This window comes from Hippopotamus amphibius, chromosome 5, assembly GCF_030028045.1.
Source record: "Hippopotamus amphibius kiboko isolate mHipAmp2 chromosome 5, mHipAmp2.hap2, whole genome shotgun sequence".
NCBI lineage: Eukaryota > Metazoa > Chordata > Mammalia > Artiodactyla > Hippopotamidae > Hippopotamus > Hippopotamus amphibius.
Genome location: NC_080190.1, coordinates 41,045,026 through 41,065,787, shown reverse-complemented (window position 1 = coordinate 41,065,787; position 20,762 = coordinate 41,045,026). Strand labels below are relative to the sequence as shown.

The 20,762-nt window shown below is 36.5% G+C and overlaps 1 protein-coding gene across 2 annotated transcripts in view; it reads right to left on the bottom strand.

The window, feature by feature from the left end:
* Positions 1-2,261: 2,261 nt before the first annotated feature.
* Positions 2,262-20,762, bottom strand: part of ASAH2 (N-acylsphingosine amidohydrolase 2) — a 76,283-nt gene continuing 57,782 nt past the window's right edge. Inside the window, exons 18-22 of one of the 2 annotated variants that reach the window (XM_057735595.1) lie at positions 20,339-20,434; positions 18,822-18,968; positions 8,020-8,079; positions 5,214-5,302; positions 2,262-3,263 (exon numbers count right to left, since the gene is read on the bottom strand). In XM_057735595.1, coding sequence (XP_057591578.1) covers positions 3,071-3,263; positions 5,214-5,302; positions 8,020-8,079; positions 18,822-18,968; positions 20,339-20,434 — 585 coding nt within the window. In that variant the 3' untranslated portion in view covers positions 2,262-3,070. Of the gene's footprint in view, positions 3,264-5,213; positions 5,303-8,019; positions 8,080-18,821; positions 18,969-20,338; positions 20,435-20,762 lie in introns of those variants that run through there. The other variant, XM_057735596.1, reaches the window with a different exon arrangement.

Here is a 20,762-nt window from a genome sequence, read left to right as displayed (position 1 = left end):
GCAGCATAGGTCACTCCACACAGAATTGCTTTTTCCATTAAACTCCAAGTTCTTTGATAGCAAGAACTCATGGTGCCTTCATCATTATTATACCCTTAGGGCTTAGTGTAATGCTTGCCACAAAGTATGTAAGAGCTCAGCATAAATTTGCTGAAATGACTGCTTGCATTTTGCAATATAGAAAGCAAGTCCTGTCATTCAAACATCCCTTATGTTTGGGTGGTTACTTACAGAGGTCATTTATATCACTTTTCAACCTGATTTACATGTAATCTACAACCATTTCTTCCATCTCTTAAAAAGAAAAAATGGCTCATTTGTCTACACCTCTCATTAGAAAATAATGTCCCAAGTGTAATTATTAATTTATTAAACATTCTATTGAATACTGACAATTTACATAATACTCATTGAAAAGTATAGATGGATCATTCAATACTTTTTAAAGTCATAGCATCCTTAAAACCAGAGTGGACAGAGTATAAGAAATAAAACACAGACACTTTGACATGAGAAACAAAATCTTCTCCAAAAGAATTCTCCCACCCACCCAAACCCCTTTTATACATTCACCACCAGTTTCAATTTTCTCCGCATGCTTTGGCTTCAATGAGCCAGGAACAGCCCCAGACACAGATTGGATCTGTTTTTATATTAACAGATCAGATTGGCCTTCATGTGATTTTTTTTTTATGCTCAAGTGAAAAGCTACAGTGTTTATGATAAAGGGATCTGGTCTTATTTTTACATACTGCAGAAATGGAACTTTATCAGTTGGAAGAGATGGCAGGTAGTGAGAAAACAGGTTTCCGTTGGTTATGTGGGGCCAAGAGCACTGGTGGCAGAGGGTGGGGTGCAGAAGGATCAGCAGTAGGTAAGAGAATGGCTGCCTTGGCACAGCTGCAAGTACACAATAGGGAATCATAGGCCGGCTGAGAAAAGCTGCAATGGTAGGTATGGAGATGGTGGAAAATAATTCAAAAAGTCTTCTGAGTTGTAAGAAATACTTTTAAAAATATTGTCATCCTTGAAGACACGGGGTAGGAGGCGAAGGGGAAGCTGGGACGAAGTCAGTAAGTAGCATGGACATATATACACTACCAAATGTAAAATGGCTAGTGGGAAGCTGCTGCATATCACAGGGAGATCAACAAGATGATTGGTGATGATTTAGAGAGGTGGGATAGGGAAGGTGGGAAGGAGTCATGAGAGAGGGAGGGGATGTGGGGATATATGTATAAATACAGCTGATTTACTTTGTTGTACAGCAAAATCTGACACAACAGTGTAGAGCAATCACAATCCAATGAAGAGCTTAAAAAAAATATTGTCCTCGATTCTAATATAATCTGTCTTTCTGGGGTCAACTACTTTCAGAAGCACTGCTCTTTTAGACCTTTGAATTTTTATCCTAAATAATGTGGTGTCATTAGGAAAAATGATCACTACCCATTGAATGCTAATTAGTTAATTCTCCAGCAATTAACCTGCACAGAAACAGCCTCTAGAGTACTGATTCATCAAAATATGTTCCAGGTTCATTCTAATACAATATAGCATGTTTAAGTCTTACATCAATGGATGCAAATGTTACTATTAATATCATTATTTTCAAACTTGAAAGCTTTTCTAAAATAAAAGTTGATTTTTCCCCCAAATTCTAAAGCTTTCACATACATACAAAAGCATGACTCAGTTTTTGGAAATTTATTTTGCAGCCTGGGAGCTTCTAGTTAACTTGAATAATTTTAAATGCAATTAGTACTTTCAGGCAATCAATGTCAGATTGTCATATATCATTCTTTGGGATATCAGACTGGGTATTTCACAATACCCCCAAATAACTTTCAAAACAGCTTTTTCCAAACTGTCTGAAGCCTATTTACCCCCAAATTAGAGTATCCAACACAGGTGATATGCAAGATGTGGCTTGAAGATTACTGATTTTTCAATGCCTCCCCAGAATTTACGCATTAAATTGAATATTTTCTCCTTTAAAATAGTCCCATTTTGACACTTACACATTCATCCTAAATATGATCTCACTAATTGTCAGAGTTATACTGGTACATGGCTGGGTATGAGAGTAAGCCTTAATAAATATTCCATGATTGAATGGGTCCATGAGTGAGTGAGTGAATAGGTAATGACAGATAAATGAATTCAGAGCCTCTTCTTTGAGGACTCCCTTTCAAGCCAGTATCACTTTCATTTTAATATCTATACTAATAGCAAAACTTTGTGGGTTTGAGGGAATTTGATTAGTGAAAACAATCAAAAATCACTTAGAACAAGGCTTGGGAATGTGAGACACAATTCAGTGTGATAAGGCCACTTCGGGAAACACAAGGCATGATCAAAATATTACAAGTGTGACTTTCTCATAATTGGGCTCTGAAGGCAACTTCAGGAATGATTTGAACATCCACAAAACTCTGTATCAGCCATATCAACTCTGGGGTGACTGTTTTGAAAAGCTACGCTCAGTGTAGAAAATCTGACATGCTGATTTTCTCTAACTGGACTTATACATTTATGGTTGGTGTTTATATAATATTTCTTAAATGTGGCTGAGGGGAAAGGTCCTAGCCTTATGCTAATCTTAAATCCATAAAACTTCATTTTCCCATCTGTAAAATGAAGGAGCCAACTAGATGACCCCTTCAGATTTTTTAAGTGCTAACATTCCATAATTCTATAAATAAATAGTTTAAATATTGTTCACACATTTTTAACCACTCTTACTAATATTTTGGAGGTTTCATATTGAGGGGAACTGTCTTTTTAAATAGCCACAGGGCCCCAAGGGAAATCATGCTTTAGGCAGCAGACCATGAGGTAAAAGCTACTAGAGCAAGGTAAATGGGACATACACATCTCTCTCTCCCTCTCTCTCTCGCTCTTTCTCTCTCATGCACACACACCCACACATACCTGTCCCATTAGCAGTAAACTATCTGTCCCCAAACAAGGACAATTATTGAAGTCATCATAATAGGTTACATTCACATGAAATCAGTTATTTAAATTATACAGAGAAGAGCTGCTCTTTATATGATTTGTCAACTTTTCACCAAGTAGTTACAACTTCAAAAGTGGAGGGAGTGCTTTCAAATGAAAATATGACAGCGGTCTTGAGTAAGTCCTGCTTCCGATTGTGTCCAAAGTATCTTATTCTGTAGGTTCCAGGTTGGGCAGTGTCTGGAATGTGCCATTGTATTGTTGCATTGCTAAGACCCCATGATCCCTTGTGCCAATAGAAACTGTTGGTAGGAAACAAACAAACCCAGTTTTACTCTTAAAAATGTGTGATTAGAAAAGTGTATGATTACCCATTAAATAAATATGAAGGGAGTACCTATCATAAGCAAGGCACTATACTAGATATTGAGAGGATAGCAACGAACAGCACAGAGATAAATACTTCCTAGAAGCAGACGTTGGAGAAACAACCATTTGTAGAAATATCTTTATTTGTTCTACCTAACTGCCTATATTCTATCTATCCCAGGTAGCCTTACCTGATACTCAGAACACAGGCTGTCCCCTGCTTTAGAACTGCCATAACATCCTTTTAGCCCTTGCCATCCTCTGCTTCAGCTTGACACTTCTTTTTGCATCTAGAATTATTTGTTCAAAATACATATCTCATGAGCTCATGGGCCAGGCTCTATGCTGGAGGTACTGAGAATTCAGTAGTGAGTGAGATAGACATGGTCGAAAGTTTCACGGAGTTTATGTTCTACTAGGACAAGGGTAGGAAGAAAGCAATAAACAAGTAAACCAACACATGATTTTAAAACTGGTAAGTGAAATGAAGAAAGTGAGAGAGGTAGTCCTAAGGAGATGTTATTTAAACTGAACCCACATGTGTCTAGAGGAAGAACATTCTAGGAAGAAGGAACAGAGAATGCAAAGTGTCTGAAGCAGGAGCACACTAGGTACAATCAAGGAACTGGACACAGGTGAGTAGGATCAGGGCAGAGTGAACTGAAGAAGAGTGGCTGAGATGACAGAAACAGATGGAATCAGATCACGTTGGTCCTTGTAGACCATGGCAGGAAGTTCAGCTACTCTTCTAGATATAGTGAGGCATCCTGGGCTAACTGATTGATACCCTCAGTTATGTAGAGGGTAAATCCCCTGGGCAGAGAGGGTGCGCTCAGCATCCTATGTTTCCTCAGTGACAGGTCCAGTGCTCTCAGTAAATAGCTGGTGATGCTGCTGCTGGTGAAGAAGGCTGAAGACTATACTGACTGCTATTCTGATTGTGGGCTTCTGAAAATAAATCATCCTTTTTTTGTTATCTATATAACCTTTAACAATAAATATGTATATGTATTACTTGTTTAAAGATTACCTGTACCCTAGAGTCCTAAAGATCAGAAGAAAAACCATGCCTATATTTCTGTATGGCTATCAAATAGGCCACAAGTTCAAATCTCTATTTTCAGTCAACCATGGGAACCAAACCAACATACAAATAATCACTTCCTTTGAGGTGATTTGAATTAGACACGAATAGCCAAAAAATTTGCCTACGTCCATGCTACTGTCATGTGGTATGAAATTTATAGAGTTCGGAATGGAAACATTTTCTTATTTCAAATATATTTTCAAATCTTCACATTGTCTACTTAGCTTGGGTATCTGATAACAAAAAGCACAGAGAGATGTTTCTCTGAGGAAACTCCATAAGCACATTCCTTTCCTCTTTGGCTCAGTAAGAGTTAAACAAACACTCAAGCTTCTTGTGTTTTAGTAATTGAAATGAAGAATCACTGACCATATAGGAACATGCAATACATGGTAGGTATAGACTTGTTATTCTCCCAGAAGGAATATCGGGCTCTACAGAGCCATCTCAACACCTTCACCCAGCACCACTTTCAACCACGTTTCAGGAAGCCTGGCCAGCTTTTAGGGGTAATGTCTGTGCCCATGGAAAAAGACAAAACTAACAGATGTTTATAAGAATGGAGGTCATAACCTCATTAGCACCTAGTCTTACAGAAGCACACACCACATTGTTTTGTAGAAAAATAGGATCAAAATAAAATCTAATGAATCAACTAAATATGGCCAGAAGGCTCCTTGGGACTTTGATATCATTAATATCATGTACTGAGCCAGTCTTCCCATTTGTCTTCTCTGTATTACTAATCAACTCGTTTCAGGGCTTGAAAGACAAAATTTTCAATAGACATGCTCACCGAGTCTCCCAGGAGGCATCATTATACATTATCTGCCATGTTGCTGATGTGGCCTCATATTTCTCCACAGTGAGGAAGGTCTGATGGGTCTGAAATACAATTAATATAACTGACCAGACACTGCACAGTCACAGAAGAAACCTGTCTGTACATACCCCTTACTCCCCTTTGTTGACCACTGCTAACCTCCCAATACCTGGTGTGAACATGTATTGGAATTTCATGCAAATCCTCAGGTGTTCCTCTTAACATTCTATGCAATGTCTTCAGACTGTTAATTCATCCAGTCTATTAAACACTGTGACTTTTCTTTAGAAAAGTGAATGAAGCATAATTTTAGTGCTGATAGCAAATTTTGGAAATGAGGGCAAAGAAGAGATGAAATAAAACAAGATTTAGAAAAGGCAGCAGTCAAACGTTTCACGACATGTTTATTAACCTATATTCCAAGACTTTCTCTAGTCACCTCAAGATTTAGGAGGGAAAATGGGAAAATTTCCTCATCTTTTCATCTCCAGGTAAATGAATTATTAGTAAACATCCCTGCTGGAGTAAAAGAATGGAAAAGGATGAATAAAACTTCCTGCTCCTGGGGTGCTAAAAGCAACCCTTACATTTTGTCATAATGGGTTCCTAGAAACCCACATCATAAGCAGATTTTATTTTCCCAGTGGAAAATAAAAATTTCCACATTGGTTTATAGTAATTTGTTTTAGACCAAGAATTCAGCTTCAAATAAAGTATATATTTAAATAATACAATAAATTAAAAGATACAAAGGCCATAAATCTAAAATTTTCCTTAAAAATCTTTAGATTGTGGTCCTTAAGGGCAGGACTGTGTCTAATTCACCTTTATCCATCACAGCCCTGTCATTTACAGGTGTCCAAACAAACCTTTGCTGAGTAGATCACCTATTTATAGCTGGACCATGGGATTATTTTAAATGCTTCAATGACTCATATAATGAATTATATTCAATAAAAAAAGTTTTCATAACCGTGGTGATTCTCAAAGACAACTGCTCTTGGCCATTTAGGGTAGAGTGACACTGGGAAGCCCTTCGATGGAGAAGGAGATGGGGTGGGCCCCCGTGTATAGGTCTAGAGTGCAGATCAGAGAACAACGGGAGGCTGCCAAATGTGTGAACTATGTGACATCCTCTCCCTGCCTCCCAGTCTTAATCTTTTTCAGATACACAATTAGTTCATACAAGTCACTTAATCTCTCTAAGCCTCAGTTTATTCATCTGTAAAACTGGGATAATAAAACATAACTCATTGGATAGCAGGGAGGATTAAATTAGATTCATGTGATGATGTATATAAAGCCTTTAGCCTTGTACCTGCAAATAGTAAACATTCAACAAATAGTGGTGAGGATGTGATGATTACTAATAATAAAGGGTACCAGAAATTGTTTTATGCCAAGTCCCAAAACATTCTTAGAAATTAATTTTATTCTCATTATAGGGCTTTAAGCAGTTTAGTCTCTTGCTTCTCCATGGCAATAATGATGATAGTATTTCTCTACCCTAAGGATGTCAGATGACAGCTAATCCTGCAGTCTTGCTACAATACTTTAATATCTTTAGAAAATAACATTGTAAACATGTAAATATCCTGACATGTTGACTACCTAGAGAAATTATTTCAAACAGGTGCATGCTAACTACCCAAGCAGTAGAAAAATTTTCCCCAATATTATATTTGACAATGTTATATTGTCACAATTTTTATCAAAGGAATAATCATATTTTAATAAACAGAAATGGGAAGGCTTATTTGGAAGAAAGGTATTTTGGACTATAAGTGACAATGGGCTCTGGGAAGAATGGCTCATGGATAAAGTGAATGCATTCTCCACCACAGTAAAAAATCTGACCTTGAAATCACTTTCATAAACTTACTTTCTTTCTCCTTTACATATTTTTTTGTTGTTTGAGTTTTTACAACTAGAATGTGTCTAGTTATTGCTTGTGTAGTTATATGAACATTCCAAGGGAGTTAAAGAGGAATAAAATGACTTCACTTTATTCATAGATACATATACTTTATCATATATATAAATACATATATATGACAAAAACAAAAACTACGAAATGATATGTTACAAACTGTCGACAGCGATTACCTCTAAAAATGTTTATGAAAGGAGAGGTACTTTCACATTCTATTTTAAGCACTTCTATACTGTCTGTTTTTACATGGGATCTGTATTTCTTGTGTCATTTTTCAAGATTAATAAATAAATACCCTATTAGTGCCAGTAGCAAAGAGTAGGGAAATGGCCAATGCAAGAAAAAGTAAAGTACATGGGCCAGGGCTCCAAGCCAGTAGAGCATCCACCCAGGGAACCATGACCATTCCACAACAGTAGAGTCAGGACCAGAGTCAGGATTTCAGGAGAAGAGGAGAGGAGACAAAGAGTGGTAAGAAGCAAACAAAGATACATGTCATTCTGGCCCTTGGATTATTTTACCAACTTCAGTAGGGTTTTTAAACTGGAATACATAAATGGGAATTGTATGCAAATCTACATCATCTCAACAGACAATGCAGTTCTCTATGCATTGTGCTATGTGTGGTCCTAAGTAGAGCCAGTTAAATGTTTCCTGTGGGCTTTTTTTCCCAGACTCAGCTCTACATTAACTGTTCCCACTGAAAATTCTCTCACATCTACAAAATAAGATGAAAAGCAAATTGGAACATTTTATCTTTATGTTGTTAACCTCCATTGGGATACTCAAGAGAATGAAAGGCTAAAAAGTGGACTTAAATTTGTACAAAGAATCATTGGTGCTTACCCGGTTTTCTGCTGAATTCTTCGGGTTAGCACCTACAAATGTAACTTCAACAACTTCTCCCTGAAAATAAAAACTCATTTTATGAGTTCTAATAAAAATATTTTTTGCTGTGCTCATATTTGGGCCATTACTTATGAAACATTTCTAGGAATCTGGGTTACCTGTAGAGATCGTACTCTGTTGGGTTGGCAAAAAAGTTTGTTTGGGTTTCTCATAAGATGTTAAAGAAAAATCTGAATGAACTTTTTCGCCAACTCAGTATTTAATCAAGTGTGTTATCTTCTGAGAATATTAGAGAAAACACCCTTGTAACTATGGACACAGGAATTTGGGGGCAACAAATTACTTCAGAATTTTGGGCCAATGAATTTGCTTTTGGTAGATTCAGGTGAAGATATAGAGCTATGGTTCAAATTAGTGACAGCACATTAAAATGGCTTCTTCAGCCTTGGATATTTTCTTACACCTCCCTCCCACACACATTCAGGAAACGGACTAAATTAAATAAGGAAAGTCAAAACTTTCCATGGATGACTTTTACTTGCACATATACTTACACATAAAGATACAAGATGGATTCACAGGTTGTGTATTTACCTTTCCACCTGAAACAACTAAAAACACTAGACAAATATGTATTAAAGAATGGTTTTAAAGACAGTAGGCATGAAAACAGTGATCCTTGAGTGACAGAAAATGAAAAAGATGAGCCCTATAATTGCCCCAGTTTTAATCCTTCAGAGAGTTTACAAGCCACAGCACAAGGAAACAGAATCAAGCAATGCTAGGCAGTTTATGTAAGTTAAGGAATAGATGTGGGAGCCCATGAAGACCAAGTGGTCCTGAGTTCACAGGGTAGAGTAACACAGAGAAGAGAGGACCATAGAGAAGAAAGCTACACAGAGAGAGAAATCTGGAGATTTGCAGAAGGCTCCCTTCAACTCTGCATGCATATAAGGGAACTACCGAAACATAGGAAAAGAATCATTTAAAAGAACTAGAGAGAAAATACAGGCCCATAGAGAATTGTGAAAAGTTCCTGTTCCCACCAGCCAGACTGGGAAACTTCATAACTCAAAGGAGTTCTACCTCAGGTGCATGGTGGAGAGATTTTCCCTAGAATAAAAACAGCTCTGGCCCTGCCTAAAAACCTCCAAATCAAACTCTTCCCAAATAATTCAATAACACCCTAAAACAAAGTTAAAAAATATTTATAGGAATAGGAGAAGATCTAGCACCTAACAAAATAAAACTTCACAATGTCTAACATCTAAATTATCAAGCATACAAAGGAAAGCAAAGCACTTCTCATAATGAGAAAATGCTCAATCAAAACGACCCATAGGGACCTTCCTGGTTGTCCAGTGGGAAGACTCCATGCTCCCAATGCAGGGGGCCAGGGTTCAGTCCCTGGTCAGGGAGCTAGATCCCACATGCATGCTGCAACTAAAGATCTCACGTGCCACAACTAAGACCTGGCACAGCCGAAATAATAAATAAATATTTTTTAAAAAACTGACCCATGAATGAATTAGATGATAGAATTAGTAGACAAGGACACAAATAGTTCTTATAACTATTCTGTGTTTTCAAAAAGCTAGCAGAACAAATGAACATGTTAAGTACACATGTGGAAGATTTTTATTAAAAAAGACCTAGTACAAACCTCTAGGGATGAAAACTATAGTATCTATAAAGAAAATACACTAGATGGAATTATCAAATTAGACATTGTGGAAGAAAAGATGACTGAATTTGAAGACATAGCAGTAAAAACTATACAAAATTAAAAAGAAAGGGGAAAAGATTGAAGGAAATGAATAGAGCAGCAGTGAGCTGTGGAACAACTTCAAGCTGCCTAAATATATGGGTAATTAGAGTTCCCAAAGCATAGAAGAGGAGAAGCAATTCAGAAAAAAATAATGAATAAATAATGGCCAAAATTTTGCAAATTTGCTGAAAACTATAAGCCCACAAATCCAAGAAGCTCAATAAACCCCAAGCACAAGAAACAAGAAACGTAAAGAAAAAGACATCAAGGATTCTTAAAATCAAATTGCTTGAGACTACAAATAAAAATTTAAAAATTCTAAAAAACAAGAGAAAAAAATGACACATTACAGAGAAGACCATACACAAAGGTGACAGCAGAATTTTTTTTCCCACAGAAAACAATGCAAACCAGAAGACAGTAGAGCAACATCTTAAGGTCTTAAAAGATAAAACTGCTAACCAAGAATTCCATAAACAGTAAAAATATTCTTAAAAAATGAAAGTAAAATAAAGACATTTTTACATATATAAAAGAAGAAAGAAAAATGTTAAAAGAAGTCCTTCGAGGAAAGAGAAAATTACACTAAGTGGAAATTTGGATCTACAAAAAGAAATGAAGGTCCCCAGAAATTGTTAATGTGTTGGTTAATATTTTTCTCTTATTATTTAAATCTCTTTAAAAACAATCTACTGATAAACCCATGCACATATGGGCACCTTATCTTTGATGAAAGAGGCAAGAATATACAATGGAAAAAAGACAGCCTCTTCAATAAGTGGTGTTGGGAAAATTGGACAGCTACATGTAAAAGAATGAAATTAGAACACTTCCTAACATCATACACAAAAATAAACTCAAAAGTCATTAAAGAGTTAAATGTAAGGCGAGACACTATAAAACTCTTAGAGGAAAACATAGGCAGAACACTCTATGACATAAACATAGCTAGATCCTTTTTGACTCACCTCCTAGAATAATGGAAATAAAATAAAAAATAAACAAATGGGACCTAATTAAACTTAAAAGCTTTTCCACGGCAAAAGATACCATACACAAGACAAGAAGACAACCCTCAGAATGGGAGAAAATATTTGCCAACAAAGCAAGGGACAAATGATTAATCTCCAAAATATACAAGCAGCTCATACAGCTTAATACCAAAAAAGCAAATAACCCAATCCACAAGTGGGCGGAAGACCTAAATAGACATTTCTCCAAAGAAGACATACAGATGGCTAACAAACACATGAAAAGATGCTCAACGTTACTAACCGTTAGAGAAATGCAAGTCAAAGCCACAATGAGGTATCACCTCACACCAGTCAGAGTGGCCGTTATCAAAAAATCTAGAAACAAATGCTGAAGAGGGTGCAGAGAAAAGGGAACCCTCCTGCGCTGTTGGTGGGAATGTAAATTGGTACAGCCACTATGGAAAACAGTATGGAGGTTCCTTAAAAAACTAAAAATAGAACTACCATATGACCCAGCAATCCCACTCCTGGGCATATATCCTGAGAAAGCCATAATCCAAAAAGAAACATGTACCACAATGTTCATTGCAGCACTATTTACAATAGCCAGGACATGGAAGCAACCTAAATGCCCATCAACAGATGAATGGCTAAAGAGATGTGACACATACATACAATGGAATATTACTCAGCCATAAAAAGGAATGAAATTGAGTTATTTGTAGTGAGATGGATGGACCTAGAGTCTGTGATACAGAGTGAAGTAAGCCAGAAGGAGAAAAATAAATATCGTATGCTAACTTATATATAAGGAATCTTAAAAAAATGGTACTGATGAATCCAGTGACAGGGCAAGAATAAAGATGCAGATGTAGAGAACAGACTTGAGGACATGGTGGGGGTGGGGGATGAAAGGGAAGCTGTGGGTGGGGGGAGGACAAAAGGGAAGCTGGGATGAAGTGAGCGAGTAGCACTGACATATATACACTACCAAATGTAAAATAGATAGCTAGTGGGAAGCTGCTGCATAACACAGGGAGATCAAGTTGATGATGGGTGATGATGTAGAGGGCTGGGTTAGGGAGGTTGGGAGGGAGTTGCAGGAGGGAGGCGATATGGGGATATATGTATAAATACAGCTGATTCACTGTGTTGTACAGCAGAAACTGGCACAACAGTGTAAAGCAATTATATTCCAATAAAGAGATAAAACAAACAAACAAAAAACAAAACAAAACAAAAAACAATCTACTGTTTAAAAGTAAGAACAATCTGTGATGGAGTCTGTAATTTACATAAAAGTAAAATGTATGACAATAGCACAAAGACCAGGAAAAGATAAATAGAATAACACTACTGGCCACAATGATCAAGAGAAAAAAAACAGAATTCACAAATTATCAGTACCAGGAATAAAATAGGGGACATCAATACAGATTCTACAGATATGTAAAAGATAATAAGGAAAAATTGGCAATGACTTTACACCTGCAAATTCAAATAACTTAGATGAAATGAAATGGACAAATTCCTTGAGCTATAGAAACTACTAAAGATCACTCAAGAAAAAGTAAACGGCATTAATAGTGAAAACTTACCAAACTGTACACTTTATATATGTAGTTTATTGTATATCAATTATCATCAATAAAAATATTTTTTAAATAACTAACAAACAAATAAGTCTTCACGTGACTTACCGTGGTATACAAGACCTTTTACAGGTAATTTCCCACCTGCTACTCCACCTTAATCCCTCTATAGTCCATGCACCTAGAGGTGGTATGTTTTCATGTGCTCTGTGAACTCCTACTCATCTTCCAAGACCTAGCTCATACTAAAAACAATTTTTAATAAAAACATCCCATGGATTCATAATCAATGATGACCATCTAAACAGAGATGTGCTGCTCAATTATTTACTGTTAACTCCCCTGAATAACTATCATCAATTTATTTTTTCTAATTTTCTTCATTTTCACCAGTGGGATCATCAAATTAGCCAGTCTCACCAATGGCTAGCAAAATGTTTCAACAACAATCAGAATTTTCTGCAAAAATCGGCATGTTCTTTATATAGAGCAATTAGCTCTGCAGCCAAAATCATGGTTCACTTAAAAAATAAAATTTGTATCTGGTTAGCCAGATTTTCCTAATCCTTAAAAGTGTTCTTGTCCTTGATTTTTTTTCCTACCATCACAATTTCCTGTTTACTCACACTCATCTTAACAATGAGAGACAACCCCACTACAAATATAATGTGCCAATTCAAATGGTAGTGGTATAGAACAAACATTTCTTATATGACAAAGTGAGAAGGTCAATAGGTCCTCTCCCTAAAAAGCAACTATATATATAGACAAAACTGTCAGAAATTACCATTTTAAAATTTTATTTCTTGAAATACGCTTGACTTATAATGTTATGTTAGTTTCTGGTGTACAGTGATTTAGTTATATATTTTTTTCATATTTTTTCCATTATGGATTATTATAGGTTATTATAATACATTGAATATAGTTCCCTGTGCTATAAAGTAGGACCTTGTTGTTTATCTATCTTCTATATAGTAGTTTGTATCTGCTAATCACAAACTCCTAACTTATTCCCTCATCCCTTTCCCCTTTAGTAACCAAAAGTTTATTTTCAATGTCTGTATGTTTCTCTTTTGTAAGTTCATTTGTATCATATTTTAGATTCCACATATAAGTGATATTATATGATATGTGTCTTTCTCTGACTTACTTCACTTAATACGATAATCTCTAGGTCCACCCATGTTGCTGCAAATGGCATTATTTCATTCTTTTTTATGGCTGAGTAGTATTTATTGCATATTGTATATATCACATCTTCTTTATCCATTCATCAGTTGATGGACATTTAGTTTGCTTCCATTCCATATCTTGTCTATTGTAAATAGTGCTGCTATGAATATTGGGGTCACTGTATCTTTTCAAATTAGAGTTTTCTCTGGATATATGCCCAGGAGTGGATTGCTGGATCATATGTAACTCTAAAAATAACCATTTTGGCACATCAATTATCAACCAAAAGCTGATAAATGTTTGTTCATTAAAACTACTAAACTTAGGGAAGCACAGTGCAAGTTTTGGGTGTTCTTACCAGGGTTGCCCTCATCCTCTGTGGTACTATATTTCAACCTATGGGGGAAGGCCATAAAATCAACAGTTTTTCTGCTGCTGCCAGAAGGAAATCACTTAATTTGGAACATAGTCATTTAAAGTGGTGATCTCAATGGAAGGCAAACATGGAGGGATAGTAGCTACACTGGTAATTGGTGATTTAATAGTCTGGGGGGAAGTAAGATAACTATCATGGTTTTAATAAGCTCTTCTCCTATCCTGGACTAACCAGAGGCTATGATCATACACAGCAGAGAACACAGCAGGCCCAAGCCACTCATATATCCCTTGCCAATGTCTGGATGTAGGTGCAGAGGAGATATAAGAGAGCCCAGTGGAAATTAAAATTTGGAGAAAACTGAAAATGTTCTGAAGTTTGAATGCATACCCTAGACCACACTGTTCTATCAGCAAAGATTGAAATTCTTACTCCTTGAGGCACCTAAGTAAAAACTCTGACCAATATTCAGCTGAACGTTAATTTCTATGATTACAGAAGTACCACTTGAGAGCCAGACTTAAAATCAAGAATAAAAAAACTGAGCAAAAGATATTAGTAGCCATACATTGTAAAAGAGACAGACTTTACTAATTAGTCAAGTTTTAAATGAGCAAACAAATAAAAATAACAACTCTGGGGTGGGGAGGTCAAGCTAGAATCCAGAGTTACTACAATGTATCAACAAACATGCAGTATTCAAACAACAACAACAAAATGAGATGTGCTTACAAGAAAGTATCACCCTTACCAAGGGGGAAAAAGGAAGAATTGAACCTGCCTCTCTGTGCCCCAGATTTGGATTTAGCAAAGACTTCAAAGCAGTTGTTATTAAAATGTTCTAAGAACTAATATAAATCATGTTTAAAGAACTAAAGGAAAGTATAGTGATAATGATTTAGCAATAGAGAATCTCAGTGGAGAGAATTTTCTGCAGTTGAAAATCACAACTAAAGTGAAAAACTCACTAGAGGGGCTTCACAGCAAATGTGAGATGACAGAAGAAAGAATAAGTGAACTAGAATTTATCAATATAAACTATCTTATATGAAGAATAGAGAGGGACAAAAAGATTGAAGTAAAAGTAACAGAGCCTCAGAAACATGTAGGACAAACCAAGTGTATTGACATTCACAAAACAGAAGTTCCAAAATTAGAAGAAAGAGAGAAAAGGACAAAAATATTTTTTTGAAGAAATAATGGCTCAAAACTTCCCAAATTTGATGAATGTTACCTTATAGATCCAAGGAACTCAAGAAATTCCAAGTAGGATAATCACAAAGTGATTCACATTTAGATATATTGTAGCAAACTAGTGGTAGACATAGACAAAAAGCAAATTTTGAAAGCAGCAAGAGAAAAGTGATTCATTTCTTACAGCAAAATTATAAAATTAACAATTGACTTCTCATTAGAGAGTAGAGTACAGAAAGTAACAGGATAACATATCTGAAGTAATAAAAGAAAAAAATTTTGAATAAAAAATGCAGCAAAACTACTCTTCAAAAATAAAATAAATCCATTCCAGATAAACAAAGTCTGAGAAAATTTGTTATTAGCAAAACTGTCTTACAAGAAATACTAAAGAAAATCGTTCCAGCTAAAAGAAATGATGCTGGATGATAATTCAAATTCTTAAAAAGAAATAAAGAGGGACTTCCCTGGTTGCACAGTGGTTAAGAATCCTCCTGCCAATGCAGGGGACACAGGTCTGATTCCAGGTCCGGGAAGATTCCACATGCCGCAGAGCAACTAAGCCCATGCACCATAACTACTAAGCCTGCATGCTAGAGCCTACACCCCACAACTATTGAGCCCGTGTGCCACAACTACTGAAGCCCATGAACCCTTGAGCTGACATGCCACAACTACTGAGCCTGAATGCCACAACTACTAAGCCCAGGTGCTGCAACTACTGAAGCCCATGCACCTGGAGCCTGTGCTCCACAACAAGAGAAGCTACCACTATGAGAAGCCTGCACACCACATCAAAGAGTAACTCCTGCTGACCACAACTAGAGAAAGCCTGCATGCAGCAACAAAGACCCAATGCAGCCTAAATAAATAAATAAATAAACTTAAAAAAAAAGAAAAGAAATAAAGAGTACCAGAACTGGTAAATATGTAGGTAAGTAAAGATTTTCTATAAATATATTTTTTATATCTTTTCTTAATGTCTTTAAAAGACATAAGATTTTATATAACAATAATTATAACACTGTATTATTACATTTACATGTAGATATAATATGTGACAATAATGTCACCAAAGATGGGAAAGGAAAAAAAAGATATATGGGAAGAATCTTTTTGTATTTTTTGGAATTAAGTTAGTATTATATTAAAGTAGGTTGTGATTAGTTAAGATGCATATTATAGCCCTGTGACATGAGACTATAGGTATATATATGTATAGTCTGCCTCCATTTCCTGGCACACAGCTTCAAAAACCCTTGGAATCTCTGCTAATGTGTCTTTTTGTATGCTAATAAGATGACTGTTGGCTAGGGGCTTCTACCTAACCTCAGAATGGGAGCTAGTTGCCAGGGGAACAGATCCCGTGATTAGAGGTTTAGAACTTTCAATTCCAACCCCCAGACCTCCAGGGAAGGGAAAAGAGCTGGAGGTTGAGTTAACCACCAATGGCCAGCGATTTAGTCAATCATGCCCACGTAATGAAGCCTCCATAAAAATCCCCAAACTATGGGGTTTGGAGAGCTTCCAAGCTGGTGAATGTGCGGAGATCCTGGGAAGGTGGCATGCCTGGAGAAGTTCTGAGTTCCTTCCATACCTTGCCCTATGCATCTCTCCACTGGTTCTTCCTGAGATGTATCCTTTTATGATTAACTGGTAATCTTGTAAGTAAACTATTTTCCTAAGTTCTGTGAGCTGTTCTAGCAAGTTATTAAACCTGAGGAGGAGATCATGGGAATCTCCAGTTTATAGCCAGCCTGTTAGAAGCACAGGTGACAACTTGGGTTTGCCATTGGTGTCTGAAACACATACGTATGGGGAGCAGGAGGTGAGGGTGGTGCAGTCTTGTGGGACTGAGCCCTTAACCTGTGGGGGTCTGTGCCAACCCCAAGTAAATGGCATCAGAATTGAACTGAATTGTAGGACATCAAATTGGTGTCCACAGAGAACAGGAGAATTACTTGGTTGGGGGGAAACCTCCATGCATCTGCAGTCAGAAGTATTGAGAGTGGAGTGTTAAGAGATGGAAGAGTTCTTTTCCAAATCCCTAAAATAACTACCAGGAAAATAGCTAAAAATATACATAGTAAAAAAAAAACAACAGAGGAATCAAAAAAGGACACTAAAACATAAAAATAACCTAAGCATCCACCTTGAGAAATGAGAAGAAGAGCAAAACAAAATCAGAGCAGGCAGAAGGAAAGAAATTAAACACTAGAGCAAAAATCAATGAAACAGAGAAACAGATAAAATCAATGAAGCTAAAAGATGGCTCTTTGAAGATGAAAGTCAGCAAAATCAGGAAGAAAGAGGGGGCATCATTACTGACCTTACAGGAATTAAAAGAATTATAAGGGAATATTATGAACAAGTTTATCCCAATACATTAGACAATTATATGAAACGGGAAAAATTCCTAAAGACAAATTAAACTCCTAGAAAGACACATAATTGACTCAAGAAAAAATAAAAGGACTGAATCAAAAAAAAAAGGAAGGAAGGAAGAAAGAAAGGAAGGAAGGAAGGAAGGAAGGAAGGAAGGAAGGAAGACAAAATAGAAAATCTGAATAGGCCTAAAACAAGTAAAGGAATTGAATTAGTGATTAAAAATTTTGCCTTAAAGAGAAGCCCAAATTCACATGACTTTGCTGATAAATCTGATCCAATATTTATAGAAGAAATAATACCAATCTTTTGCATACATTTTCAGAAAATACAGGAGGAAACACTTCGTACTCCTTCTTTGAGACCAGCGTTACCCTGATACCAAGGGCAGACAAACGCAACACATGAAAAGAAGACTACAAATGCCCCTCATGGACGTGAGTACAAAACTCTTTAGAAAAATATTAGCAAACCAAAGTATTACATACCATTACTAAAGGGTATTTATTTAATATCTGAAATCAACGAATACATCCTATTAATAGAATAAAAACTAAAAACCACATGATCACCTCAGCAGACACAGAAAAGCATTTGAAAAAGGTGAGCATCCTTTCTTCATAAAAACTCTCAACAAACCAGACACAGAAGGGAATTTTTTTAACCTGGTAAAGGGCATCTACAAAAATTCTAAAGAAAACACTACACTTAATGACTGAATACTTTTCCTCCTAAAATGAGAAACAAGATAAGGATGTCCAGTCTTATCACTTCTTTTCAACATTGCATTGGGCACTCTAGTCAATGCAATAAGGAAAAAAATAAAAGGCATCCAGAAAGGAAATTCAAAAAGGAATAAGTAAACCTGTTTTTATTCTCAGATGACCTATTATATAGACATTTCTAAGGAATCCACACCAAAAAAAAAAAAAATCTATTGGAACTAATAAATGATTTAGCAAAGTTGCAACACACAAGATCTATATAAAATAGTAGTGGTAGAAATCCTGCTTCAATTGTGTGCTTTTCCTATCCTGGATTTAAGAGACAACTTTTCTATGCTACAATGAATGGTTCCATGACGATCCCTTTAAAAAGAAAAGGGATAATTTGAATTTTAGAAATTCAATTTTCCACAATTACCAACTGAAAAATAAATACTTCTCCCATTCTCATGTTTGCAGAGCGTCTGTAGAGATAAGAACAATTTTCTAAATTATTGCTAACAGCTGGTCCGAGACATGATTCCAGGCGGGTGGTGACATTAAGCAATATCTTTCCCCCACCCCCACACAGGCTTCTGAAGACCTCCAAGACCTCTTTGCAAGTCTTACCACTCCATATTTTGGGTTCGCTGGCTGCAGGATATCCCCAAAAGTTGTGCCTGCAGGTGCTCTATCCACAACATCAAGAATTAATGGGGCCATCAGGCCTGTGAAAAATGGGGGCTCCGGACCACTGCTCAGATTGGCTACTGTGTCCTAGAACAGACAGCATTTGCTTAAGAAGCATGCAATGTAGAGTCAAGACCCTTTCACCAGACCCCAAAACAAGCCTTCATTAAAGCAAACACATACACACTCTCCCCCTTCCCAAGAGCTAACAACTGTAACAAAATGTGAGGGGAACTTGGCTGAAATGGGAGCCTAGATGTCCATAATTTAAACTTTTGTGACTAGAAGAAAGTTTCACTCACAGGTAACACGTTCACTCCCCTAGGCAGTATAATCTAGAGCATAAGCTAGGAATCATGCTACATGAGTTTAGATTCTGGGAGAGCCATTCTCTAACTGTGTAACTCCAGACAGGAACACACGATAAGCCTCTGTAACAAGACACTGTAATTATTCTTTTCATGTTTAAAAAAAGTGTTGAGTCTCCCTTATGCAAAGTCACTACCAAGTTTTTTCCTAAATCCTGCTCTGTGCTAGTTAAGGAATATAATAAATATATTTTTAATTTAAAAGTTAAGATCAGCCTATATCATGACTGGTTCAATCTATGTTTTCCACAAAACTTGCCACCTTTAATAGTGTCATCAAAATTCTAATCTCAAATTATAAATAGCCCTTCATATGTACTTAATGTACTTTAATCCTTGCTTTATACGTTTAATCTTTACAACAGCCGTATAATCTACGCGGCATTGCTCTCATTTTGAAAATGGGAAAATAGGCTTGCAGATAGTGTTTTTTTCCCCAAGATCACATAGATAGTCTTAGATACATAACCATAAAATTCTGAAACAAATTTCCACAAAATGAATCACACTTTTCTTCCTAAATATCACTATAAAATTTGATGACTCTACTTCCATGGGAAGAGATATAAACCTGTAATTGCATTGAAAGTTAAACAGCGGTTATCTCTAGAGATGGGTTTTCTTTATAATCTGAATATTCTACAAATAGCTATAGCTTTTATGATGAAAAATAAAAATAGTTCTGCTTTGAAAAAAAAAAAGTATCAGACCACTCAATTCTGAAGCAACTGGAGAGAAACCAAGATTAGAAAGCACTGGTTCAACTCCCAGTTACAGTAAGCTTGATCATTTCTCGTCTCTGAACCTATCTGCTCACCTGAAAAATGGGGGAAATGATACCTCCACACTTCACATGATGATTGGGAGGATAATATGAGATAATATGTATGAAAAAAAGTGGTCACTACCAAAAGATGTTAACTGACTCAATTTATGTTACCAGTTTCATTTCTTAGAGATACCTCACAGCTACAATATTTTTAAATATAAATATTTTCAAAGAAACTGAACACTCAAAGCTAAGGTCTTTTTTGCTTCCCTCTGCATCTCCCCAGCCCTGAGACACACACACATACAGTTTTTGATTACCGTGGCAATGGCCTTAGCAAGGACTCTGAAAAGCTGGATGTAAGCAGACAGAGTATGTGGTCCATAAATTGTGGACGCCGCCTCATACCGCTGAGCCTGCAGGAGAGGCAGAGTAGAGTCATACACCATTCTGCTTATTTCGATTCATTTACAGAGGACTGCATTTCAGTGAGGGCTGGTGATTGGACATCGTGCATCATCAAAACTGACATAAATCAAGACTAATTATGACAAAGGAGAGAGGGCATTTCCGTTTACCAGCTAAAGTACATGGCTTCCGTCAACTACCTGTTAAAGGCAGGGAATTCTCTTGGCTATGCCATTTGGACTGTCAGTCCAGTTAGTCTGAAAGACGGTAATAGCTCCTGAGTTTATGTCTATTTTAAGTACTTGTAATAGAAATGTGTTCCCCCAAGGAGTATAG